Source organism: Lutra lutra, chromosome 3 (assembly GCF_902655055.1).
Source record: "Lutra lutra chromosome 3, mLutLut1.2, whole genome shotgun sequence".
Lineage (NCBI taxonomy): Eukaryota > Metazoa > Chordata > Mammalia > Carnivora > Mustelidae > Lutra > Lutra lutra.
Window position 1 is genome coordinate 38,200,887 of NC_062280.1, and position 27,811 is coordinate 38,228,697.

Genomic DNA, 27,811 nt, shown 5'->3' on the forward strand with positions numbered 1-27,811 from the left:
CATTTCCAACAGCATTGCCAAATTTCAGAATGAAAACTGGTCCCATTTTATGGGTAAACAAACTGAGGCATGGCATAATTCAATGCAGCCACACAATGAGTGTCCTGCCAGGGAAAGAACCACAGTCCTGCTCATCCAAGTCTGGGATGCTTTCCAACAACAGATTTGACCCGACTGGACTTAACATCCTACACCAGCTTGTAGCCATCGGCCTTCGGACCATGGAATCCCTTTCTGTGTCTTTCTTCAACAAGACAGGACTTCCCGCCCATCTTCAGCAAGGCCATTTGGTCCTACAACCACTCTTTCCAGGGGTGCTTAGGAAAGTCAATGACAGGGAGACCAGAAAACAATGACTTTCTTCCCCTCTGAAGCTCTGAGACAAAAAGTAAGCAGGGAGGAGCCCAGAGAGCATTACTGGTCATACTGGTTTTGGAGAATGTGGCCCCTACCTCAGAACCATACTGGGAAGGAGACAGGCCCAAGTAGGTGCTGCTGGACCACCCACGGGAGGTCGTTCTTGAAACACAGAACAGAGGAGGAGAGGCCACAGCAGGCCAGCTCCAGAAGGAGACGGATGGACAGACAGACAGGGCTATGCATATGTTTTTGCCTTCTCCCAAACTCGCAGAGCAGAGAGCCATCTCTACCCGAAGAAAAGGGCAGGAGGGCTGAGAGAGGCCAGGAGGGGGACCTTATGGAAGATTAACAGCCCTGACGAATTTCAGTGAAAATTCAGGGTTGAACTTTTCACAGTTTCCCAAATAGCTGGAAAACCGAATTCCACAGAGCTTCTCATTTTCCCCTCCATCCTAGAGCAGGTCCATTCATTTAATACATGAAATCTTGATTATGACATTTTCAAACTTCGGTGGGCTTATCTTTAAGAGAGAACTCTTCACTCTCCACAGCTCGAAACATTTTTCTGATTTCCTTTTACCCTCATCCTCGCTGGACTGTTCTCCAGGCAACGGATGGAACCTAACACATTTGAAGACGCTTGAAGACATAAATGCAAAGCGAGTTTCTATTCTGTGTGTTTTTGCATGTTTTTAACACAAAGACTCTTTTTTGTGATACGATTCTAATGCTCCTCTGTTCGGCACATTTTTGGCTGTCTTAGGAGCCGTGAACTCTGGATGACATCTGCACATTCCCATCCCAGCAGAAAGGCTGGATTCAGACTCAGGAAGGAGGGGGAAGGGCATAGAGCAACAAGCAAAGGTACTCCTCTGGGACTCTCGGGGGCACGGGTGACTCAGGTTAGCTCTCTGGCTCACCGCCCATCTGTTGTTGACAGGGGCCACCTGGACATGCTCAGCATCCTCTTCTCATTGAATGAATATGCGAGGTTAAATACCAGCAAAAATACTTACGGATCTCGCAGTTTGAACCCACCCAGCCGTGGGGGCAGTGGCAGGTGTAACCATTGGGCTGGTCCAGGCAGGTGCCGGCGTGATGGCAGGGGTTACTGTCACATTCATTTATGTCAATGTCACACTCGTCACCTACAGAGATAAAGAAACGTGGTGATGACAGCTGCCTGCCCCAGCGACACCGTCACCCATCACTGCTCTGGCCAAGCGGCGATCTGAAGCCAGGGTGATGGTCTCTAGCAACGGAGCTCAGTTGGCTGTGTACCTAGAGTGTGGAACTCTCCCCAAAATGCCAGACAAGGGACCTTTTGCCTAAGCAAACTAAAAAAGGGGGGGGGGGAAAGGCACTCATCAAAAGAATCTCCTTTAGTCAAGTCAAGTAGTTAACTGAGGCTGATTCTTATGTCTGAATAAACCTTTTGAGGTTGATGGGAAAAGCGAACTGGGGGGTTCCTGATTTTTTTAAACTCTATTTTATTTTGAATTTCATCTGCTAAACCTTCTTATTTATTTTTCTGAAACTCCAGAAAGCCAAAGACTCACAATTTGTGATATTTTTTTTGTGGCCAAGTGTTTGAGTGTGTGAGCCTGGATATTTGACTATTTTCTGGATAGTTCTAGGGCACAGCTGTATGCCTAGCCAGAGTCAATTATGAACATTTACTTCATTTTCCAAATGCCTGGCTATGTTTCTGGGAAAGATGGAAATGCAAAGGAAAAGCGTCAGCGCCTCTCCACCCCCCCACCCCACAAAGAAAAGACAGTTCTGAGATCTAGGGTTAGCCCAGCCCTGACTCAGCTTCCCCTGGGAAATGATGGCCCCAGGGAAGCTCACGTTCACTCCAGCCTGTCTTTCCCCCATGATGAAAAAATGGAGCTCTTGACCCTGTCTAGACCCAACATTCTAGGGCACCCCTGCCCCCATCAGAGAGACTGGTTTAAACTAACAAACTAGACCATAGGCTGATGTCATGGTGGTCCAAACACCAACTTACAGGAAATAGTTTGTTCTCACAGGTTACACAAACAAAGCCACTTTACTGAGTTTAAGCCATACTACAAGTCAATACAAGATGGGTATGTGTCTCGAACCGCAAGGCGTCTCATCAAATGAATGGACCAGGACATTTCAAATTGAGGCAATCTCTCTTAAGAGTTTGAAAAACGAGGGACGCCTGGGTGGCTCAGTTGGTTGGACGACTGCCTTCGGCTCAGGTCATGATCCTGGAGTCCCAGGATCGAGTCCCGCATCGGGCTCCCAGCTCCATGGGGAGTCTGCTTCTCTCTCTGACCTTCTTCTCGCTCATGCTCTCTCTCACTGTCTCTCTCTCAAATAAATAAATAAAATCTTTTAAAAAAAAAAGAGTTTGAAAAACGAGAGAAAGGAACTTTAAAAATATATCTCTGTTTGCTTAGAAACATGTAAAAAGTGATATTCAAAAAAATAAAACAAACCAACCCCCTCCCCAGCACTGCTACAATCCTCGACTAAAGCCAAGGAGCAAAATCAAGTATTTTGTCGGTTTTCAAATGCAATGCTTCCATGTATGTGTGGAGAGTCACTTCTAGGCTTACTTAATTAGTATTAAAGTACTTTCCTCTCTGCTCCTGGTTTACCTCACATTTATAAAACCACCATATGTCACTCCCAGCCCATTTTAGAGCAGGAATCTCACGCTGATATATTTCGTGTCTGTTTCATTTCACGCTTGTTTCTTACCTGGCATCTGACTATTTTATTTTTAACTAAGTGAAATCTGTCGAATAAAACATTTACTACTTTGAGGCCCTCCTAGGTTGATTGTAATTCAGTAGTGTCTAAGTGAGTGTTTCCCACAATAAATATAGTGATTTACATCAATGGGAGAGACATGAAATTGATTGCCTCTCACTAACCTATTCCGAAGGTTGTCTTGCTATTAATGGGGCGATCGTTTTGAGCGTGAAAGGGCACAGACTAACCAATTACAGCCGGCATTCCGTGGCAGACTGGTTGAGGAGACATATAAACAAGAACGTGCTGAGAAACATGAAAAGGACTAAGTCAAAGGCCTTGACAAATATATATACACCAGTACTATTTTCCAACCATTTGGGAAAACAAGCTTAATTGAAGTATTTACTAGGCAATGGCTGTCTTGAGCTGGGCATCTGAAAACCGCACTTTCTTCAAGAAGATGCCCTGTTACCTTTGCAGCCGCAGAGGCAGAAACAGCCTGACTTCTCCGTGACTCACCTGACTTCACCTCCTGGCAAAACTCAAAAACTCCCCTCTGCTCCGCAAGTCCAATGTCAGCATCAAACCCTTCTGATCCCCTAAATTCCGGGCAGTCTTTGAGCTAGTCCAGCCCATCTGTTCCTGCTTTGGTCCAGAGCTTTCTGGACCAGTGAGGTAAATGCCCAACCCAGGGTCCAGACTAACCCTAATGCATGTACTGGTTCTTGGATCTCCAAGGTGAGCCAATATAGTTGGGAGAAGTCCGCGGTCTGTAAGTTTGTCTCCTCCTAGGCGCCCCCCAACCCCCAGATTGGAAGGATTTGACAGAGATAGAGAATGATGGGGGAAATGGAATGAACTCGTAGGTATGGATGAAATATCTAAAACCTGGGATCCAAAGGGCTGGGGTACCAGAGAGAGTCCCAAGCCTATCCCTGTCTGGATTTCTTCATCACTGTGCTATTAGGGCCACACTGGGGATGGATTAAATGACACCAGCTAATGATATCAACTCCACGCCAGTCTGGGATGCAAACAGCCAGCAGCTACTTCCACAGCACAGGTGCTCTGGCCAACCCCTGGGGAGACGCATGGTGCACGGCATAGGGATATGGACAGGGTGATTCTCAAGGCAAATTTTCAACCAAAAGACTCCCAAACATGACCGTTCTTCTCTGCCTTACAGAGATCACGCTTTCTGACATCAGTCTTACGCAAGGTATTTGAAGATTTATTATAAACCATGGAGAGTGACTCTGTTGTATGTATATTCATTTGTATGTAAATTCATTTCAAGTTCCCCATAGTATGAGTATTACGTTTTTCTGTGCACCCTACCATTCCACTCAATCAATATGCATTCTGGCTTATTTTAGAAGAGTTCTTGGTGTATTATATCACCTTGCCTTACTCAGAGTTGACTTAATAAATCTTTATGCTTTTGCTGGCTTGAGCCAGATGACTTTTTTGTTGACTCACTTACTTTCTTTTTAATTCGAGTCGGGGAAAAAAATCAATTACTTTTAAATCACTGTTGTGCTTGAGTAACATTTGTAAAGAGAATACATAATGAAATTTCTACTTGACTAAGGCTGGAAATCGGAGTCTGAGCTTTAAATCTTTTACAATTGCTTTTCAATCTATTACTTTCTAAGAAGCAGTGTGCAGAGTAGGCATCAAAATTTGATAGTGTTTATGCAAATTTACACATGTGCTCTTTAATTCTGTATGCTTTACTCAGATCCATTAAAGTGAAAAAAATTAAAAAGTCACGGCTGTGAGTAAACCCTTCGATTAATACAGCCCACACTGAATGATATCAATGAAAATCATCATAATCAGAATACCGAGAATTAAATATAGAGCTACTGTGTGCCAGGTACGGGAATGGGTACATTAACTATATCTCCTTCCTGCTTCCAGATACTTTATTCCAGATTAAATGAATGTTAAAAATTATCTGGAACTTCTTCCGTTGTGATGGAGTGACAGAAAGCTCTCTTGGCCTACCACAGTAAAGCAGATGAAATATATATTTAAAGAAAAACACTTTTAAGACATTAGGCAACAGGCAGTGCACCCAAGAGAGGGAAAACAGAACAGCTGAGTACCATGATCGTCCTGGCTTCCTGCCTGCAGCCGACTGAGAACACAGTGTTTCCCTGAACCAAGGACAACAGGACTTTGTGGGAGACGAGGTAGCTGCAACGTGTGGGACAGCGTCCCAAAGAAGATAGAGCCAGTCAGAAAAAGAGCATCAGAGATGTCCTGCATCCCCTTGAGTTTGTTGCTGAATCCTGTGTGTGAGTACACTGGAACTCCACAGCCTTGGCAAACACCGTGAAGTATGAGCAGTTCCCCAAGCTCTTAGAGGCCTGTGTTCAAAGTCTCCCAAGTCAGAAAACACATATTTCATTGGTCACCCAGCGCTTCAGTGGAAAAAAGCAGCACCTCAGTCCTAGGGCATCTCTATCCTAGAGGAAAGGCGACCACAGACCTATTCCCCAAAATAGAAAAACAAACCTTGAAAGGATCACTTAGGCCAGCAAGTAACTTACATACCTGCTGGGGGAGGGGGGGGGATGGTGGGAAGGCCAGCACTTAAAAAAAGTAACACAAAAAACCCAAACACTCAATAACTCCCAATGACCGTCCATCCACACAAGGCCTGTTAGCTAGGCAAAGAAAGAGGAATATGTAATCCATAACCGAAAGAAGTATCAGTCCAAAGACACAAGTTCAGAAATCATGGATGATGTTGAGTAAACAAGGAATTTGCTCAAAATGTGAAGGAAACCATGAACAAAATGAGGATAGAAATGAAAGATATAGAAAAGAACCGATGGAACATCGAGATATGAAAAATCCAGTATCTGAAATTAAAGACAATGCTGGATGACTTTCACAGCAGACTAGATTCTGCAGAATAAATTAGCAAACTTGACAACAGTAATAGGAGCTAAATACCCTGAGTCTCAGGGGAAAAAAAATATTTTACACTCAGTATAAACTCAGTGACCTGTTGTACAATTTTAAGTAGTCTAACAGATGTAATTAGAGTCCCAGGAAAGGGGAGTAGGGCATAAAATAATATTTGGTGGAATAATGGCTAAAAATTTTCCAAATCTGATTAAACTATAAAACCACAGATCCAAGAATTACACCAAATCCCAAGCAGGATAAACACTAACAAAATCACACCAAGGAACATCGTGATTAATTTGTTAAAAGTAAGTAATCAAGGAAAAATCCTAAAAGCAGCCAGAATGAGATTTCTGCTTCCAAAATGGTGAGACAGAAATATTTTTCCTACTCTTCCAACAAGCAAAAACTCTCAACCTTATACAGAAAACAAACATGAGGGGTGCCTGGGTGGCTCAGTGGGTTAAAGCCTCTGCCTTTGGCTCAGGTCATGATCCCAGGGTCCTGGGATAGAGCCCCACCATCGGGCTCACTGCTCAGGGGGGAACCTGCTTCTCCCTCTCCCTCTGCCCGCCACTCTGCCTACTCGTGCTCTCTATCTCTCTATCAAATAAATAAATAAAATCTTTAAAAAAGAAAAGAAAAGAAAACAAACATGAGAAGACTCTGAGAGGTCAGGAAGAGACAGACTGGCAGGGAAACTCGGGATCCATGGAACAACGTGGCGGTGAGCTCCTGAGTTTTCTTCTGGCTTCTTATGTTCCAGACCAGATGTTGGAGAAGCCAGCAACTCAGGAGTGCCCAAAAGTCCATGGGAAAAAAAACAAAACAAAAAAACAAGGCCCAGCTACATAACAACTTACAAATACTCCATAGATGAAAGAGAAAATCTAAAGGGACCTAAACAAAATTGAATGAAAATGAAAATATGACATAAAATCTGTGGGACAGAGCCAAATAATATTTTTCTTTAAGATTTTATTTATTTACTTTAGAGAGAGAGAGTGAGAGGGAATCCCAAGCGGGGTCCATGATGAGTGCAGAACCTGAGATGGGGCTCAATCCCAGGACCCTGAGATCATCACCTGAGCCAAAATCAAGAGCCACCCAGGTGCCCCCAACAGCCAAAGAAGTGTTGAAGGGTGAATTTATGGCTCCAAATTATACACATGAGAAATAAGGAAGAGCCTCAAATCAATAATCTAACGTCTCCCCTAAACACCCTAGAAGAAGAGCAAAATAAACCCAAGCTGAAAAAGCCAATCTCATAAGGTAAATGTGCCGTTGGATTGAATGTCTAATTACGTAATAATGATTGGTCTAATTCACTCCACTTAGTCAATTAGGGGGCTTTTGAGTACTTAATAGTGGAACAAGAGTAAGTTTTGCGAACTCTCAGGTTAAATAAAAGTATTTGGTGCCAAGATAGCAATTCAAAGAGGACAGGCAGCATCACTCCTTACGTGGTGGGAGGGAGTATTTTATCACCAGACTCTTCCATGCATGTTAATTCTCAGAATACTCTAGGTTCTTCTTAAAGGGGAAGAAAGGTTCTATGATCAAAAATATTTGGAAAATAAACAAAGGCAAATAAAATTCCTTACTGTACGACCTCTCAGAGCCTGTAGTTCCCAGACATCCTTTATGAATACCCACATGGTACCATGTCCCAAATTCATTCAGCCACAGATGCTTTTTCCAAGAAGCATCTCATGGGACCAGTGTTCTGTAAAGGATATTAACAGCACTCTCCAAACAACTTTGGGAACTGTTCTGTGGTCCTCTGCAGCCAGAACAGTCACCAGGGCTGAAGGGAAATAGACATTTGTTGTTTTCAAAGACCAGTTTAGAGTGAGGTCGGAACCCTCTGATCAGGGTGAGTACCACGGAGAGATGCCTGGGGGCAGGGAGGGGGAGCAGAGGGGACCAGGAGGCAAGGACACTTGTCTTTGTCCTGGAGGGAAGGACACTACTGAGAAGATCCTGACTCGGGTGTTCAGGAACCAGCCAGGGCAAGGCTGGAAATGCTGGATGGGGCCAGACTGCTAGGGTCTGGACAACCACACTAAGGGCTTTGATCTTTTTCTTTTTCTTTTTCTTTTTTTTTTTATAATTTTTTTTTAAATTTTTTATTCATTTGACAGAGAGAGAGAGAGAGAGAGATCACAAGTAGGCAGAGAGGCAGGCAGAGAGAGAGGGAAGCAGGCTCACCGCTGAGCAGAGAGCCTGATGCGGGGCTCGATCCCAGGACCCTGAGATCATGACCTGAGCCGAAGGCAGAGGCTTAACCCACTGAGCCACCCAGGTGCCCCTTTGATCTTTTTCTTAAAAACAATGAATGCCAATAAGCAACATTTAAGTAGGAAGCAACAGGATTAGAGATCAGTTCGTAAGGTCTCCACAGTGTGGGGACTACATTAGGGATAAAGGCAAAGGGGTGTGGGGAGACCAGTTAGAGGGGCTGCACTAATGTAGGCAGAAGAGGAAGGCAGCCCAGTGTTGGTTCCAGGAAGCGAGAGGATCTAAGAGGTTCTAGGATTCTTTGGTGTTTGGATGCAGCTAAGGAAAAAGAGGACGAAAGGACAAAATGAGTCCCTGGTTTCTGCCCAGAAAAACCCAAGATGCTGGTAATACCATTTATTGAGCTAGCAAACATGCAAGAAGAAAGGGAGTAGGGGGGACACCTGGGTGGCTTAGTCAGTTGAGTATCCCACTCTTAGTTCCAGTTCAGGCCATGATCTCAGGGTCCTGGGATCAAGCCCCAAGTAGGGCTCTGAGCTCATCAGGGAGTCTGATTGAGATTTTTTCCCTCTCCCTCTGTCCCTCCTCACCCAATCTCTTGCTCTCTAAAATAATGAATAAATCTTTTTTAAAGATGGAAGGGAGAAGAACATCTATAGCTCAACGTATCTTTGAGGGATATCTAAGAGCGAATATAGATTAGGAAATTGGAGATTTGGTAAATATTCTGGAGAAAAGATTGCATTTTATCTCCCATAAGATACCAAGATAAATTTCAAATGGATTAAAGATTTGTATGCACAAAAATTAACTCGTATGTTATTAGGAAAATATAGGAGAGTGTTTATAAAATCTTGATGTGTAGGGTCTTTCTGGCATGAAACTACAAGAAAAGAAAGCAAAAGAAAATATCAAGATTTAATTACACAAAAATAAAATAGGAAAATAAAACATCTTATACATTTAAAAGGCAAATGGCAATAGAAAAATATTTGTAACCTATAGAATATAAAATGTCATATGCTTATTAAAAAGGGCTTTTTCAAGTCAAGAATAAAGATTAACATAAGTGTTAGCTAACTGGAATTAAAATAAAAATTTAAAGTAAGGGGCGCCCGGGTGGCTCGGTTGGTTAAAGCCTCTGCCTTCGGCTCAGGTCATGATCCCAGGGTCCTGGGATCGAGCCCCACATCGGGCTCTCTGCTCAGCAGGGAGCCTGCTTCCCCCTCTCACTCTCTGCCTGCCTCTCTGCCTACTTGTGATCTCTGTCTGTCAAATAAAGAAATAAAATCTTTTTTAAAAATTTTAAAGTAAAAGAAAGAAAGGAAGGTAGGAAGGTTGGTTAACATAAATGGTAGAAAAGCAAAGAAAGGATATGAATAGGGAGTTTACAAAAGAAGAGACACAAATGACCATGCATGTATTTTGAAAGTATACAACCTTATTAAGAATCAGAGACCTACAAACGAAAATGCTTAAAGGGCATTTTTGGCCACCAGAATGACAATTCTCAGTATCTGTATGAAGTTAGGAGAATAGATGTCCCCGTATACTCTTGGTAGAAGTGAATTTTAGTACAGTGTTCTTTCACAAGAGCAGTATGGAAATATGTACATATTTTCCTGGACCCTGGGACTCCAGGAAATTAGCTCAAAGAAATAATCAGACAAGTCCACAAAGATGTACATCTGAGAATACTCATAGCAATGTTGTTTATAATAGGGAAAAGTTCTCAACTCCCCAAAAAGTTAAATGGGCGACGTGTTAGAAAAAAAACCAACATTTTATATAATGAGCTATAGGGCAGCCAGCAAAAATGGTAAAACAGAAGGCTATTTCTTCAGGTGGAACCACATTTATGATATACATGTATTTTTAAGTGAGAAGTAGGTTATAATATAGTAGGATAAATATGATTCTCTTTTATTCAAATATATATGCATATACACTAAATGTTCTATGTCATACACACGGAACTTCAGGAAAATCTCTGGATATATGTATCAAGATATTAATGGCTACCTCCAAGCTGTCGGGTTTCTTCCTATAGCCATATATCTTCTAATCTTCTCCCTAAGCTTTTTATGATTTGTGAGATAAAAATGTCTGAGGAAAAAAAGACCCAGAATGCTTCCCCAATATTATTTTTGCATCCATTGATGAGTATAAATGTCTGTGTGTGTTTATAAACCAGTCAGCAAAACAAAACCATCTGAGAATCATTTTCTGGAATGAGCCCACTTCTCAGTCTCAGGAAAACCCAAAAGGAAAACACAGGATGTGACACAGATAAATAGAAGGAAGATCAGAAGTCGCTTCTCCCACATCTTGACCGATGGCATGTTCTCCAGAGGCACAAAAGAGGGTCCCCAGGGATGGACCAGGAGCCCGTGCTCTATGCAATCCCCCAGGCCGCCGCTGCTCAGCTGGAGAGAGGGGAGCGCCCCGAGCTGCTCTCCAGGCAGAGCTAACACAGGCTTTCCTGCAGCTGAAGACCCCACCTTGTTCTGTGGGCACTTCATATGTCAACCTTTCCCAACTTGCAAATCAGAGTGACCCAGATGTTTTTGTTGGTTTAGCAACCTCTGGAAACCTAGACTTGTCCTACACTCTCCATTCCGGAACTCTTGGGTTCTGATGGGAAAGCAAAGGATGGAACCTTCTCTACTCCAATGGTTCATAGTTCCTTCTGAGACTGTGAGGAAAATGTGAGCCTCCTCTCAACAGATACCCATACATAGGATGTCTCACTGAAATCCAGTTTCAGGGATTCAAGGCCTCCCTGAAGCCCATAGGGTAGGAGGTGATTTAGAAGGATCCCTAGTCTAGAAATGACTCCTCCCACTCAGAGCTCAGCGGCCACCAAGGCTTCTCCAGCACCCAACCCTGTCTCCGCCCTCCCAATCTCCTTCACTCTCGGACCTTTTCTCTCCCTATTCTCCACACCTCGAGCATCTGTACTTCACTAACAATCGATAACACGGTAGCTGAAGTCTATCCCCCTCACTACCCACCACCACCACCACCTCCCCTTATTGTTCAAAATCCCGCCACTGTTGCATCTTTCAGTAAAAATAAATGCGGTCACCAAACGCAATTTCTAGAAAAGACGCATTCGATCCTTCCTTCCCCCTTTGTCCGTGAACACTTGAACTTTCTCAGCTGTTGGTGTAATGGCTCATTTCTCATGTTTCCCAGCTACGGCTCTGGAAACGTACAGCAATGGCAATGTCAGCAGCCTTCTGTGCCAGACGCTGCATTCAGAAGAACCTCATTTAATGACAACACAGCCAATTGTTTTAAAATAGATCTTTGTCCAAGCAATGCCTAGTTGCATTTTGCAACGGTATTCATATTTTGCAATAATGTATGCACGGAGATTTCTCAGTTGGTTTTCGGCTTTTGGGTTTTTTTGTTGTTGTTGTTTTAACAGCTGCCACCTTTAGGATTTGGGGATAGATTTAAAACTCAGTTCCAGGATCACTTGCCTGTAAACCCGGGTGTGCAGACACAGGTGCCATTTAGACCCTCACTGTCACAGGTGCCTCCATTCAGACAGCTGACGTTAGCGCAGGGGTCCTTGTACGATTCACAGTGTATTCCTGCAGAGAGACAGACACACAAGGGGTCACTCATTAAGGGATCTCTAGCCCCCGTGGCCTTTAAAAGAGAAGCGTTGGAAGAGCCCAGAACTCCATGAAGGCAGATTCCCAGAGGCACACGTGTGTGTGTGCACATGGGTGTGCATGTGTGTGAGCATGCACATCCATGTGCCCACTCTTGACCATTGTGAAGACTCTCCCATGAGGACACAACAAATCCATTCTCTGCCTTGAGGTCCCACCGTCGTCATGCATCTGTACTTTCTGTGACGACCTGTCCCAAAATCTGGGAGACAGCAAGTTAGAGCCCTGAAAGACAATATTTACCAGAATGTTATATAAGTCTCCAAAAGAAAAAGAAGAGCCAGACATCCTTTATAAGATAATGATATAATCAATAAGCAGCCCCGTGATGAGGAAGATGTGGAGTCAGATATTGAAATGAGCTCTGGTTCTACTTTGGGGAACTACAGAGCAGAAAGGGAGCCCTGGGGTCCTTGGACTTTATTCTAAAAGACTAAATCCAATTACCACGTACCAAAGTTCACCTCTGTTGTCCACTGGCTTTGTCCCCGTACCAGGCTTTGCAGCTCACTGGATCCTGGCAACAACGCTAGGAGACAAATAGCCTTACTCCCCAAGCTAGGATTTTGAAACCACTAGTGATCCGAATCTAAGCCTGTCCTTGCTAACTAGTCTGCGAGAGTGAGCTCAGACTGGCCTTGGAAACATACAAAATTCCACAGAACTCAGAGCACCTATTTCACAAAAAAGCAGACATCTTAAAAATCTTTACAGCAAAAGCAGTTTCCCATGGGTGTAAAAAAACGTTTATGTGTGTATGCGAAAGTAGGACTGAAGGACTGAATTATTTTGTCTTTCACATCAGGGATTTCTATATTGGTGGAATTTTTCTTTTCAGTGAGTCATTAGTGCTTTATAATTTTATTAAAAACTTTTAAAAATTCAACGCTATTTGAAAAGTAGATTTCTGCTGTTGTCTCACCGGAAGGCCAAGATCGATGAATGGATTAATCTCTCCTCTCTCCCTCATCCCTTGCCCTTTGGAGGGGAAGAGAGATTATATTATATTCCGTATAAGAATGTAGAGAATGATATGATCGCCCTTCCTGACAGGCTCGCGACAAGTAAGCAGAAAGCAAATAGGGACGGGATGGTATTTACTCAATTTGCTTTCCACTTCATTACTGAGCTCATATTGTACAAAGGACTGCCACACCCAGTGACTCATCACTTAGTCACTGAAATTACTCTCGAGATTTTTGTCTATCATTTCTTTTTCAGTGTCTTAAGAATTGGGCTCATGAAAGACAAAAAAGTGTAAGAGGAAGGAGAAACAGAACTGCCTATGTGTATTCATACTAACAACTTCTTTGAGCCTGGCAAATTTGGAATAGATGGCTTTTCATTTCATTTTATCCTTTGCCCCTCATGCCCAACCCATGAATAATATTCTGCCAGTTATTTTCCTAAAGTGCCTTTCAGATCCTTGCCTGGCTTTTCTCCCTGCACCCACCAGCCTGATCCCACTGCCTTGGGCCTGGTGGGCCTCCAACCCCGGAAGCCCCATCCTAGCTCCCTTCCTAGTCTCCAGTGACTAGAATGAGCCTTGGTGACTTTCAGTGACTTTAACCAACCCAGGCAATCCAAGAGATGTGCAAGATCAAACAAATGTAAAGATGTGCATGAAACCGGTCATTTTTTTCTCACCTGGGTATGTACAACCTTTTCACCCAGAAGCTTCTGTTTTCTCACTGATTCCCGAGTAGCATGGGCTCAATCAAATGAATAAAATGCAAAGCAGCCTTTTCTGCTTCAAAGTGTTTATCAAAAAGCAAAGAGCCTCATATTTTCAAGCTCCCATGGGGCTGATCATTGGAAACCAGGTGACAGAAAATGCTTTCAAATGCAATGAGAAATACGGTTAGAGCCAAAGTTCAGAGATGCCTGGAATCTAAAAAGATGTCCCTTTGATCTAAAGAAAGAATGACCAAGGATGATCTTTACTGGGTTTCTAGTAATACATTAGCCAGTCGAGCCTGCATAATATTAATACAATGAACACATGAACATGCAGAGGACCACGTTTTTCAAATGAGGCAGAAAAGCAAATTGTAAGCTAATATTTGAACATCTCAACCTTAAAAGACTTCAGTAAGATAGATTCGATGAAAACACCCAAGATAATAGCAATTTCAATCTTTTGGGTTTTTTTTTTAAATTTTTGGCAATAATTTTATCCCTTGTTATTTCTCTTTTTCAAAAGATACTGGGTCACTTGAGATTGAGAGTTTCCTGGCATCTCATCTTCATGGAAACACGATGGCTATGAAGCAAGATGGTCTTAAATTCCCCAGCAAGCCCTTGGTTTCTTATACTCTAAACCTTGCTAATCCCTTTATAAGAAACACTTGTCATATTGCTCAGCTTGTCTTAAGAGCTGAACAACCATGAGCTGGAAACCTTGAAGACAGAGACCAGAGAGTCATGAACACCACTGATGTGCCGAAGAGACTCCACCGAAACCCTCCTTCTCAGGCCCCCCTTCCCCAGAGGCCCTGAGTGCCAGTACCACACTGTGCCGGCCGCCCATTTCCTCTGACCTGAATGCCTTCCTTTCCCTCTGCCCGGGCTGGTCTTCACCTGGCACATTCCATCTGTCAAAACCTAACTCCAATGCTCTTTCTCTAGAGAGCTGAACCTGGGTCTCCAGAGACAGAGCTCCATTTTTCCACCATTGTGCGCTGAAAGCACGCTGAGATTCGCAGTATGACGGAGTTTACTGTGTTAAAGCATGACTTATCTGTTCTCCTGTCTGATCCCCCTCCCCCCTCAACAAATCTCTGAGGGCCTTCAGAGCAGAGGCCATGATTTAACGCATGGAAGACATTCTGGACGTACCACCAGAATCCTGTCCTTTCAGGAGGGGCGATGGTCAGTGTACTTTGGCTGACACACAGGTAGGACTGCCAGAGGAGTGAGAAGCCATTCCAAATCTGCCTCAAAAACACCCTATTTTGTCAGGGAAAACCAGGTCCACACTTCAAATTAAGTCTGTGGAATGACACATGCATCACCCATTGGCAACGGACATAGCACGCACTATTACGAAACTTATGTTTAGTCTCAAGCAAAAATAAACCGTAATTCAGTCAAAACTAATAAAAATTCATACTTTTCATATTAAGGGATAGAGAGGCAATGTTTCTGAAAAGATCTCTATTCCAACAGGGCTCTGTATAGAAGTTAATTTTAGAGTTAAAATGACCAAAAATTCAAAGAGGAGAACGCCAATGACAAGTCTTCATTGCCATCGCAATTTGGTCATGATTAATATTTTGAAAACTGAAAGTCACTATTTTAGGTAATAAAACCAGATAAAGAAAATTAACTCTATGTGTCCTTTGAACTTAATATTTGTTCTAAGATATCATCTTATTTTATTCAAACTTATTTCCTCCACAAAAAATGTCCCAGTACTTCAACCATCACAGAGGCCAACCTCTTCTAAACTATTTCAGAAATTATAATTGACATCTTGACCTTGGCCTCATTATTTCTTGTGTGTGCGCCAGTCTTAGTCTGCTCCTCTGGCTAAATATTAGCCTAAAAAAGGAAGGAACCCTGACTTATCCATTTTGGTATCTATCCCACTATTTGAGAAGGCCTATGTACACAAAACACCCAAAAATTCTTGTTCACTGGTTACACAGAAAAAAGTAACTGGGGCAAACAAAATGTTCTCACCTTTTCAATTACAAATTTCTGTAGACTTTTAAAATGAACAATTAGGTACAATGGGATTGAACGTATAACCCAATGATGTCATTTCTGAAGCCCAATCCCACCCCTGCCAAACTCAGAAAGTATAAAAATTATATGCATAAAGATGTTCATTTCAAAATTGTTTATAAAAGCCTCATATCAGATGCTACAAGGGAACAGATAAACATTCCCCCATGGGAATATTACATAGCTATTTAATATAGAATTAGTAAGACTTCTAGCAATATCTAAATGAAACATACTACAAAAGGAAAGCAAGGGCAGAACAATATAAAAATTGTATGTATACTCCATTGTAACCATGAAAACACGGATATTTAAAAAGGACAGAAACAACAGAGATGCTTATTGTTCTTGTATTCTGTTATGAAGCTATGAACTATCTCAAATTTTCTTTTTTCTAAAATTTGATTATTGTTGTTATGTCATTTTCATACTTAAAAACTGAAACATTTTCTAACTTTGGCCAGGAAAAATTCCAAAGGAGTATACTGTTGATCATTTAGTTTGTTCTACTAAAATAAAAGTCAATGGCATATGGGGCAACTTAACTTTCTGACACTAGGAAGTCACAAACTAAGCAGAGTCTTGAAAGTCTTGCCATGAACTAGCTCTGAGCTAATTTTGGAGGACAGATGAGCATTTCGGTATGTCCAAAGAGAGGTTACTCTAAGTCCCTCCACGCATTTCACTTCTAACAATTTCACGATACAGCAGAAATTTTCTGGGAAAACATTTACATTGGTTTCCTTTATTTAATTAGCGTGCTAAGCAACAATTTCAATGCAACTAAAGACGGCTGTTGAGCACTTGCCTTTGTGTAAGCCACCACACCAAGAGCTGCAGAGAACTAACAAGAAAAGAGCCTACATAGTCACTGCCTTTCAGGAATGATGATTCAGCGTAAGACAGAGGGGATTTCTACAAGGTTGACCATCAATGTCACAGCAAACACAGAGGCAAGGTTGGGAGAGGTCAAGGAGAAAGGGATCACATGTTCTGGGACCAACACTGCAGTCGGTGGATGCAGGACTGGATGAGGGTGAAGAGGAGGGGGGAGAGAGTGGGGACAAGAAGGAAACCCTTGGGGCCTATGACATTCATGTCATCCAGAGGGCAAGGATTCAGTGAGGGCAGGGAGACAAGAGTCAGGGGACAGCAACGGGGCTGAAGAAGGAAGCTAAAGGAGAGTGAGTTTCAAGAGGGAGCCGGCAGTCAATGGGGCAAGGAAGCAGGCACCCAGGAACCGGGAGTCAGAAGCTGGAGGGGTAGGCTTCAGGATCTCATTGAAAAGTCTTCAGTGAGGTCATCGCGAGATCCATTTTAGCGAGACGGTGTGGACAAGATCCAAACTGAACAAGATCAAGAAAAGAATAAAAATGTTACAAATTGAGATGGTATCTACAGTAATCTAGGGAAACTTGCTTGTAAAATAAAGAGGAAGAGAGGGGGAAGTAAGTCGAGGAGGACACCAAGTCATTGAAAAGGTTTTTTTTCCAATTTGTGTGCAATGCATAAAAACATTTCTTCTTCTGCATAGCAGACCAATTTCTCCAATACCTTTTATGAAAAAAACAAAACACAACAATTCCTTCCCATTTATACCAATTCCTCCTTAAGGGTCAGACACTATTACAGACACTGGGCCATTATTCAGTTTTGGTTAGCTCTCTGTTCTCACACCCCTAACACGTGAATGTAGTAACAACAAACAAATAATAATAAAACACTGGCAGAAGTTCCCCCTCCTTGCTTTCCATTTTCAAAATGTTCTTAGCCACACTTTGCTGAGCTCCTATTACATGTTTTCTTTTTAGAAAGTCATGTTCATCTGAGTTCTATTTTAACATAAAACAGTAAAGAACACCACTTAAAAAAATGCATTTGTACAGTAAGAGGTTGAAGTCCCAACCCCCACCCCCCAACACACCACCAACCTAAGTTCTAACCCCAGAGGTAAGTTCTAACCCCAGAGGTGTTGCCCATCTGTCTTCTAGTTTCCTGAGTTTATGCACACATCCTATATGTAAGTATATGTTTGGAGAAATGCTTCCAAGGGACCGATGTCCATCCCCCAAGGAGAGAAAGACACAGGATCTTGTGAATCACTTTTCCCCTGGACTGGAGGCCATGACTTACCCCCCTCACCTCTTTCTTAGTTCCTCTACCACCCACCACCCCAGCTCCACAACTCCTACTTTAGAAGTTCGACCATTTATGCTGCTAGGCTTTGCCTTAAGGAGACTTGTTTTAAATCTAAACCTAAAGGTCTCTACACATATACCCAGGATTAAATGATCACTTTACCTGCCCACTGGGATGAGATATTTAACATGCATGTATTCTTCCAACCCTTCCCTCCCCATCCCCTTCAACTCAGGGATTTAGTTAAAATGATAGCAAACTTGAATGCAGTTTGAATAATGGGTATAATGGAGACATCCTAGGTGGGCCCCCAACGAGTCACACCCTTCTCTTGTGTGTGAGCTTTGGACCAAGAGCATCCAGCCAAAGTTAAGTGATTTTGAAGATGCAGTTAAGGTCCCTAATCAGTTCACTTTTTGTTGATCTTAGGTGGGCCTGACCTAATCAGATGAGACCTTCAGAGAGTATAGGCTCCTCTCCTGAAGTGAGAGACATGAAAGAGCACAAGCTCTCTTTCATCTCCCTTTCACTGCAAGTTGTCATGACTTCTGTAACCACTAGGATATGAATTCTGTAAAACAACCAGAGGGAACACAGAGGTTGACCCTTTCCTATTCAAGCTTCAGATGGGAATTCAGTACAGCCAACATCTTGATTCCAGCCTTGTGGGACCCCAAGCAGAGAATCCCCAAAGACATGCCTGGACCAACAGAACCGTTGGCAACTAAAAGGGTGTCATTTCAAACTGCTACTTCGTAGTGACTTGTTATACAGCAGAACTAATTGGTAAAACAAGTACATCTATTATCTTCAAAAGACTCTTCTTCCCCATTAAACTACCAGCCACAAGCACTTTAATATCATCTATTTTGGTTTATCCCTGCATTTAAAGAATCTGTTCAACCCTCTCCTTCCTGTTCTCTATCTTCCCTTATCTAGTTTATTTGTTCTGATATAGTTCCAACTGAGTGAGAATACTTTTTAAAATAATTCTCTTAGAAAGGGGACACAGTGTTATGTTTTCTGTACCCTTAAATGGGAGAAATGTCTTTCTTTTGCCCTCAAACGTAAAGGACCCTTGACCACCCACCCTTTGCACTGGGCAGCCAGAAACATTTCTCCACTATTGCTAGTTTCATTACAGAGAGAAGCACGTCAGTGCAGATTTGATTCTCTCTTTTGTATGTTACCTGTATGCCCTCTGAAGACTCTTACAGAAAAAAAGATTTCTCTTCATCATTAGATTTGGAAATTTTACCAGAAAATCTCAAGTTGTGTTCATCTCCTTCATTAATCCCTCTGGCACCCTGCAAACCCATTCATTCTATCTGAAAACTCCAGTTTTCTCCAGCTCAACATTTCTCCTTCTAGTAATTAGTAGATTCTGATTTTATTTCCATGTGTCCTTTCTTCCTCTGGACTATCCACCATCCAGACGGAAACAGACCGCCTGGGTCTTCTCTCCACATTTCCTCTCTTGTCAGTCAGGATTTCCCTTTCCTCATGTTTTCACTTCTATCACGAAATAGTTCCTCCTTTGGCTCTTCCAGATCCAGATTTCAAGTGTGAGTAATATACATTACTCGTTTCACTTCCTCTCCTGAGTGGATGCAGTTGGTGGTGCTTGCTGCAACTCATTTTTATTTTCTAGGTTATTTTCCCTTTCTGAGTTGCTGGGACAGACTCCCCGTGCTGGCCAGGGTGAAGTTTTCCAACATCAGGCAGAGACAGAAGCCCTTGAAGACTCCCCTCCAGTGCTAGACAGGCTGGCTAACTGGTAGCCTTGTCTACTAAGGGGCAGGATGGAGGCCTCCCAGTTTGGGAGGCTCAGGGCTCTCCACGAATGAAGAGAGACCATTTTCTCTCAGCCATATAGGAAATAAAGGACCAGTTCAGTCCAACTGTCCAAATGTTTTAGAGGTCAGCAAGTCTCCATGAGATCTGTAGAGCCCATTAAGTCACATGGAACACATTCACAACACGTACTTCCTCTTCGTAAACTGAGGGTCCTTGGAGCTCTGCAAGCCATTGATGCAGTTCTCCCCTAACCCTGTTGTGCACAAAAGCTCCCCACACCCGCGTCCTTTTCTTGAAAACCCAAATCCTCCAAAATGTTGGGCTATCCTCTGGGGTCATTTTCCTTCTTGGATCATCCCTCACAGAGAGCCAGTCCCAGAAAGATAAAAGGGGTAGAATTGAGAGCATATAGAGAAGGATCAACATATGTATCTGTGGCCCATCGTGTATAATTCTATTTGTTACTGCTTAGGATCAGAGCATGGGCAATGCCTCAAAGATAGGAAATTTGTATCATCAACAGTAGAATTTGGAATTTTTAATTTTGGAAGCACATCCATGACTAATTTTGTCATTGAAGAATTTCAAGATGTCAGTACGTATCACTGCCCTTACTCTGTATGGATAATATAAAGACCGGTCAGCTTCAGAGATTACTGTTGGCTCAGTAGGAAGCCAGCGGCATGATTAGGATGTGCTACTTAGGTCTCCTGACTCACTGCTCCTTTATTCTTCTTTCCAGAATCGAGCAGACTCCCTATTTCTCAATACCCCGAAAACCCTGGAATGAAATCCATGTGAATGAAGCCAGCACATCTGTCCTGGCGGAAGTGGTGGACTTTGGCTCTCAACAGGCATCACGCTTGGAGAGAAGCATCAGATCTCCTGAACATAAAGCAAACCCTTGGCCCCACCTCATCCCTACCAGCCAGAGAGACCAGATCAAGTTCATCCAGGTGGCCTACACACCCTCAAGGCCCACCAAAAAGACCACTAAATAAGGGTGAGTCCACCCAGTGGGGAGGGACAGCAGCCGCAAGGCCAGGTCACCAGGCAGATGGATGGCATCAAGTGAGCAGGGCTGGGAGCAAGAGGTTCAACGAAATGGCTATAAATAGAGCCCATGGAAGCATTGCAAAAATCTAAACCCAGCTCTGAAGTTGTGGCTCAGAGAGATGTGTGTGGAAGCTGATAAACAGGACTTCCTGGCGCCGTGCCGTCCGAGGGTACTGGGGCTTGAATGGAGCCACACCACTGAGCCCACAAGGGAGACAGAAGGGCACTAGGGACATGCTGGCTGGGCTCCTGAGGGACACCACTGCCACCTCACAGGATTATTAGGAGGATAGTGTGGGTTCACGCACACGAGGGCTTAGAACAAGGTCTGCACCTTATAACCACTCTGTCGACGTCGGCTGTTTTTCCAGAGTGACTTTGACGCGCGTCCACTCAAATGAGCTAATAACGTTTCCCTTGCAACTGACTCATTTAACGAGGATTAACTTTCCTGCCAACATGTGAGATTTCACGTGCGTCCTGCACTGACAGACAGCACAGCTTCCTGTCTCTGCCCAGCGAGCCCCGCAGAACAGCACGTGTCCCTCCCCCGCGGTCTCCACAGCCCTGTCCTCCCATCTGTGTCTGATGGTGCACTTAGGCTCACTTCTTACCATCGGCTTTGCACACATTCAACAGAGAAAAGAGCAAGGAGACAAGAAGAAGGAAAGGGCAGGAGAGAGATTTTCAGCTTATCAGGAGGAAACCCTGGGCGGGCTGATCACTCTCTCTGGTCCCATAAATCATCCCATCTCCAGCATTTGGTTTTTATTGTGAATAATGTAATGCTCCGATTAGAGGTTCAAGCATCTGGGTTGAGAAATCCATGACGTCATGCAGGCCACTCGGGCACAAGAAGGCCAAGCGGGGCTCACCTTTGTATTCAGCCAGACACACGCACTCATAGCCGTTAACGAGGTCCCTGCAGGTGGCGGCGTTCAGGCAAGGGGCAGAGAGGCACTCGTTATATTCTTCCTCACAGTAGAGGCCGTGGTAACCTGAAGGGCAGAGAAAAAGGCCTGCGGTCAAAGGGTTCCATTTAAACCCATGCTGGACCAGTCTGCAAGGAAGGCGGCCAGGTCGGCAATGGTAGCAGGGCACGGACAGAGGGGATTTAGGGAGCTGGGTCCCCTGGGGGTTAGTTGCAATGTGGCCTTCCAGGAAGGCTGGGAAGAGTCCGTTCTCATCACCCTTTGCAGGATCCCAAGTATAAAAGGAGTGATCCCATTTATCCACCAGATGGTCTCATTACTACACCATGTCCAACGACACTAGTGACCCAGAGACCAGGGTCTGAGTGCATCAGCATAGCCACAGGAGACAGGGATAATCAGAGCGGGGCTGACAGCATGGGAGGAAGAGCTCCTTTCAAAGATGTGCACCACTCCTCCTCCAATCAGAAAGCAGTATCTAGCAAGTAAAGAGGGTTTAATTAAAAGAGAAAGGGATCCATGTATTTCCTTTGCTATTAAGCAGAAAGTCAGCTAAAAAGGCTTCACAGAAACTCCAGATAAAACGTGGGGTAATTCTGGGGCACTTGGGTGGCTCAGTAGGTTAAAGCCTCTGCTTTCGGCTCAGGTCATGATCTCAGGGTCCTGGGATTGATCCCCACATCGGGCTCTCTGCTCAGCAGGGAGCCTGCTTCCCCTGCTCTCTCTCCCTGCCTCCCTACTTGTGATCTCTCTGTCAAATAAGTTTTTTTTAATTGTTAAAAAAAATGTGAGGTAATTCTTTTTAATTTAAAATTGGATTCACTTGGGGCATGTGGGCGGCTCAGTTGGTTGAGTGGCTGACTTCAGCTCAGGTCATGATCTCAGGGTCCTGGGTTCGAGCCCCATGTCAGGCTCTGCGCTCAGTAGGAAATCTGCTTCTCCCTCTCCCTCTGCTCTCACCCTCAAATAAAGAAATGAAATCTTAAAAAAATAAAAGAACTATTATCTCAATTATAATATTTTGTACTTTAAAAATAAAATAAGAGCAATGAAGAAAAAGAAACTACCGGTTTCTCAATAAAGATGACTTTTACTCCGTTCGCAGCACAGGTGTTTATGCTGAAGGACAAGAAGACAACATTCTTTGAGATTCACTCATGAATGTTATACTGTTTTTAACTTTCAAAAACATGCATCAGTGCCAATTTGCAGTGAAACCAAGCCATTTTTTTTTCCTGGCCTGTCCAAACAATGAGAAACACGTGAGTGCTTTCAAAAATCACCCTGCCTGTGTTGGTTCTGAATTCAGATAAGCAGAAAAAAGAAACCCTTCCTCAAATGAGAACTAGAACTACTAAGTCGCCCCCACCCAGCTTTCCAACTCATAGCCAACCCTCAGACTCAGAAAGTTGCATTAGGACATGCTCATGTGTTGAACAGTTTTGTTTCTCGTGCCTATCGCAGTAGGTTAAGCTCCTATCTGTATAGTATTAACAAAGTGGTTTTCAAATTTGTTGCCATTTCAGCTGTTTTTTGAACTGCTCTCCCAAATGAGGCAGTGATACCGGCGCCTTTGAGACCTTGACCTACCTGAGACAAACAGGCCATGGGTTTCAATTCTTCCATCTTCCCCTACTTTTTGTAATTTTAGAAAAATATTTCTTATTACTCTTCATCAGTATTTTGATCATCTAGATCAGAGTTTCTCAATGGACAACGATTTTGCCCCCAGAATTTGGCAATGCTTAGAGGTGCTTTTGGTTGTCGCGACTAGGGTGGAGGGGAAGGAGGCTACCACTGGTATCTAGTGTCAGGATCCTACTAAACATCCTAGGAGGCATAGGACAGCCCTTCATAACCAACCTCCCCAAAAAAAGAAAAAAGAAAAAAAAGTCCAGCTAAAATGCTAACAGCACCAGATGCAGAGAACCCTGCTCTACACTAAAGATCAGCAAACTCTGGCTCACAGGCCAAATGCATCCTAGTCTGGTTTTATAAATAAAGTTTTATTGAAACACAGCCGCATTCATCCCTTTATGCATTGTCTACGGCTGTGTTCCCATTACAAAGAAAGCCTGAGTAGTTGCAACAAAGACTCTATAGTCTGCGAAGCCCCAAATCCTTACTAGCTGGCCTCTTGGAGGACAAGTTTGCTGACTCCTGATCTGGGTTCAGCAGAAAACCTTTCTTTTTGTAAGAGTTTTGGATATTAACTTCTTATCAAATAGAGAGTTTGCAAGCATTTTCTCCCATTCCATAGTTGGCTTCTACTCAGTTGATTTCTTCCTTTGCTGTATTGCTTTTTAGTTTGATAGAGCCCCACTTCTCTATTTTTGCTTTTGTTGTCTGTACTTCTGGTGTCCTAGCCAAGAAATCATTGCCAAGACCAATATTATGAAGGTTTTCCCCTATGTTTTCTTCTAGGAGTGTTATAGTTTCAGGTCTTACATTTAGGTCTTTAATCCATTTTGAGTTGTTTTTTGTGGAATGTGTAAGAGAATACAAATTAGCCAACAGGTTACACAAAAAGATGCTCAACGTCACTAATCAGCAGGAAATTGCAAATCAAAACCACAATGAGTTAATGCATCCCACCTATTAGAACCACCATTATACACACACACACACACACACACACACACAAACACACACAGAAAATAGAAATTGTTGGCAAGGATATGGAGAAATTAGAACCCTTGTATACTGCTGATGGAAATGTGAAATGGTTCAGCCACTATGGAAAACAATAGAGAGAATCCCCCAAATTAAAAATAGAACTATCATATGAATTATAATCCCATTTCCAGGATTTATCCAAAATAACCCAAAACAGGATCTCAAAGAGATATTTGCATTCCCATATTCACTACAGCATTATTCACAACAGCCAAGAGACAGAATCCACCAAAATGTCAGTCAAGGGATGAATGGATAAAGAAAATGAAGTTTATACATACAATGGAATATTATTCAGCCCTTAAAAAGGAAAGAACTCTTGTCGTATGCTATAACATGGATGAACCTTGAAACTATAAGCTAAGTAAAATAAGCCAGTCACTGAAGGACAAATATTTCCTGATTCTACTTATATGAGGCATCTGAAGTTGTGAAACTCAGAGAAGCAGAGTAGAATGGTGGTTACCAGGGGCTCAGGGGAGGGGAAAATGGGGAGTTCCTTGTCAATGGATATAGAGTTTCAGTTTTGCTATTTGACAATGTACATATCATTAACAAAATTGTACTGTACCCTTAAAAATGTGTTAATAGGGTAGATTTCATGTTATGTGATTTTTCTCACAATTAAAGAAATATAACACGTAACCTACATCACAAGTTCATTGCCTTTTGGCTTCTCAGTGTGGACCGACAGTCGCAAGGAACAGCTTTTCAATCGTATTTGCTTTCCTAACAGATGTTTTGAAAATCGCTTGGAAGAACAACAGATAACCCTACAAGCATTTTTGACCTCCCAATTGAAGTGTTATTTACATACACAAAAATCAAAGGCAAATTTCATGAAATCACCCATAATTGTTTTCATTCTTCACAAGCTGTATCATTCTCTTCTTCCACTAGTAACATGAAAAGCAAATGAGGATGTTATTTTACAGAGATAATTAAGCTGATGATGTTTTTCTTCCTTGCAGGAAAAGAAAAAGATAGAGGTTTCATTTTCTGAAACCATTTCTTCGGGGATGGTAACATCTCAACATCTTTATGGAAATGTCAAGGCACTCCTTACACTGAGTACCCAAGAACCTAAGTTGGACTATTTGAATAAAAAGGCATTCCTTCCGAAAGAGATGGCTTCTGTGAAAATGAGGCTGCCACCCCCTGAGAGTAATTAATTCGGGCAAACAAATTAGCTCAGGGCAGTATGCCCAGGGTCTAGGAAAAATAGGCTAGTCCAAAGAACTTTTTTAAATTAAAAAAGATCAGAAGGGTGAGATCAGAGTGGCCCTTTCCAGGGCAGCTATCTTCATCACCACCACTCCCATCTTTGCATGACTTGCTCCTGAATATTCGACTCCAATATTCCTTAAATTGACAGAACATAGTGATCAGCTGGACGTGAGCAGTGAGCGTGGTCACTATGGCTGCTGCATTTAGGCTGAGTGAGTGGATAATGTTGCCATTAACATGACCAAAGGAATATCAGGGTTTTGAGAAGTTGACCAGTTGGATTTTGTTTAACTTAGGGCTCACTTAGGGAGGTCCAGGTCGCAGATGGAAAAATAGTCTTAAATAGTGCAGAAACGGCATCTTGGGGATTAGTGGCCTTGAAGTGGTGTTGAAGTTTCATCAAAGAAAAACTCTTGAGAGAAAAAAAGAAGGGACTGAGGTCAGATCTACATGGATGGGCAGGTGGAGAAGGAGATACCAGATCAGGATACTGGGCAGGGATAAGACAAAGGAGAGGAGTAAAAGCAAAAGACAGCAACGTCATGGGAGCCAGGGGAAGAAAGGAAATCAAGGAAGGCGGCTCAAAGAGTCTAAAATCCGAAAAATGGCAACTGGATTAGAAGATTATAAAGCCACTGGAGGGGCGCCTGGGTGGCTCAGTTGGTTAAGTGTCTGCCTTCAGCTCAGGTCATGATCTCAGGGTGCTGGGATCAAGCCCTGCATCAGGCTCTGCACTCAGTGGAGAGTCTGCTTGTCCCTCTGCCCCTCCCCTGCTTGTGCTCTTTCTCTCTCAAATAAATAAACAAAATCTTTAAAAAAAAAATCATAACTCTCAATGGGAGGTAAACTGCCTTATAGAGGTTATTTTGAAAGTTGGGGGAGGGGAGGGATGGCTTATCACACTGATTGGAGGATTCAACTGGAATTTAGTGGGTAGAGGCCAGAGATAGTAACCATCTTATAAAGTCTAGGATATTGCTCACAACAACGATACTCTGGTGTCCCTCAGGACTTCAGTCTGTCCATCAGAGATTCATGGAGGTGAAAACTCTGTTCCATGAGCTTCCAGGCATAGAACCTAATAGCTTTACATGCACACTGACATATACAGTTTTTAAGACATGCTGAGTTTTTCTGGAGTGTAACTACTGGGTAAATCCAGAGAACAGTACCTAGAGTTGTTCACCACTTGGGAAAACCCCTTCACAAGAGCAACAGGTCTTAAAGAACTTAAATCACCGACAGCTGTATCAATAGACAAAACAAGGCAAAAACCCCTTCTCTGGATCATTTTCTGACAACACTGTCTAAAGCTTCTCCCACCAGTTACTCATCCTAATACTTAGCTGATTTCGTGGCAACACTTAAAACTGTCTGAAATCATATTTCAATTCCTATTCTAGATTATTATTTCTCTTCCTCCTCTAGAAGACTAGCTGGAAGACAGATCGCCCTGTTCACAGACACTGTATTCAGTGTCTGGCACAGAAAAGATGCTCAAAATAGCTGTTGGATCAGTACCCACAGTGCCATTGATTAAGCCAACACACATTTAAGATGTGCCCAGAGTGTGCCAGGAGCTTTCAGGTACTGCGGATACAAAGCTCAATGGCAGGTGTCTGCCTGCAAGAAACTTACAATCTAGGGGCGCCTGGATGGCTCAGTGGGTTAAAGCCTCTGCCTTCAGCTCAGGTCGTGATCTCGGAGTCCTGGGATCGAGCCCCGCATCGCATCGGGCTCTCTGCTCAGCAGGGAGCCTGCTTCCTCCTCTCTCTCTGCCTGCCTCTCTGCCTACTTGTGGTCTCTGTCTGTCAAATAAATAAATAAAATTAAAAAAAAAAAAAGAAACTTACAATCTAATAGCACACGAGTGTCATCTGCTTTACCAGCCCCTCCCCATGGGCTAACTGGTTTAATCCTCATGACAGCCCAAAATGATGGGCATGGCTAGTCCCAGCATATAGATGAAGAAAGACAGTCAACCCTTGTTCTTCCATGAGGAATTAAGGGTCAAAGAGATAAAGAAACTTGCCCAAGGACACACAGTCAACCCTGTGTTCTTCCTACTCTCCCGAGAACGTCCCCAGAATGCATTACCTAGCGTACCCGTCTGCTAGGGCCGTGATAACCAAACACCACGGGCTGAGGGGATTAAACAACAGAAATTTATTTTCTCACAGTTCTGGAAGCTGGAAATCTTGCCTTGGTTTCTCTCCTCACCTTGTGGATGGCCACTTTCTCCCTGTGTCTCGTCTCCATGTGGCCTTGTCTCTGTGGGCACACCCCCCTGGTGGTTTCAGACAGTTATGGGGA

At 43.1% G+C, this 27,811-nt stretch overlaps 1 protein-coding gene across 1 annotated transcript in view; it reads right to left on the bottom strand.

The window, feature by feature from the left end:
- Positions 1 to 27,811, bottom strand: part of DNER (delta/notch like EGF repeat containing) — a 327,654-nt gene that overhangs the window by 15,164 nt on the left and 284,679 nt on the right. Inside the window, 3 exon segments of the mRNA XM_047722680.1 lie at positions 1,377 to 1,508; positions 11,745 to 11,858; positions 21,539 to 21,661. Of these exon segments, the coding sequence (XP_047578636.1) occupies positions 1,377 to 1,508; positions 11,745 to 11,858; positions 21,539 to 21,661 (369 nt within the window).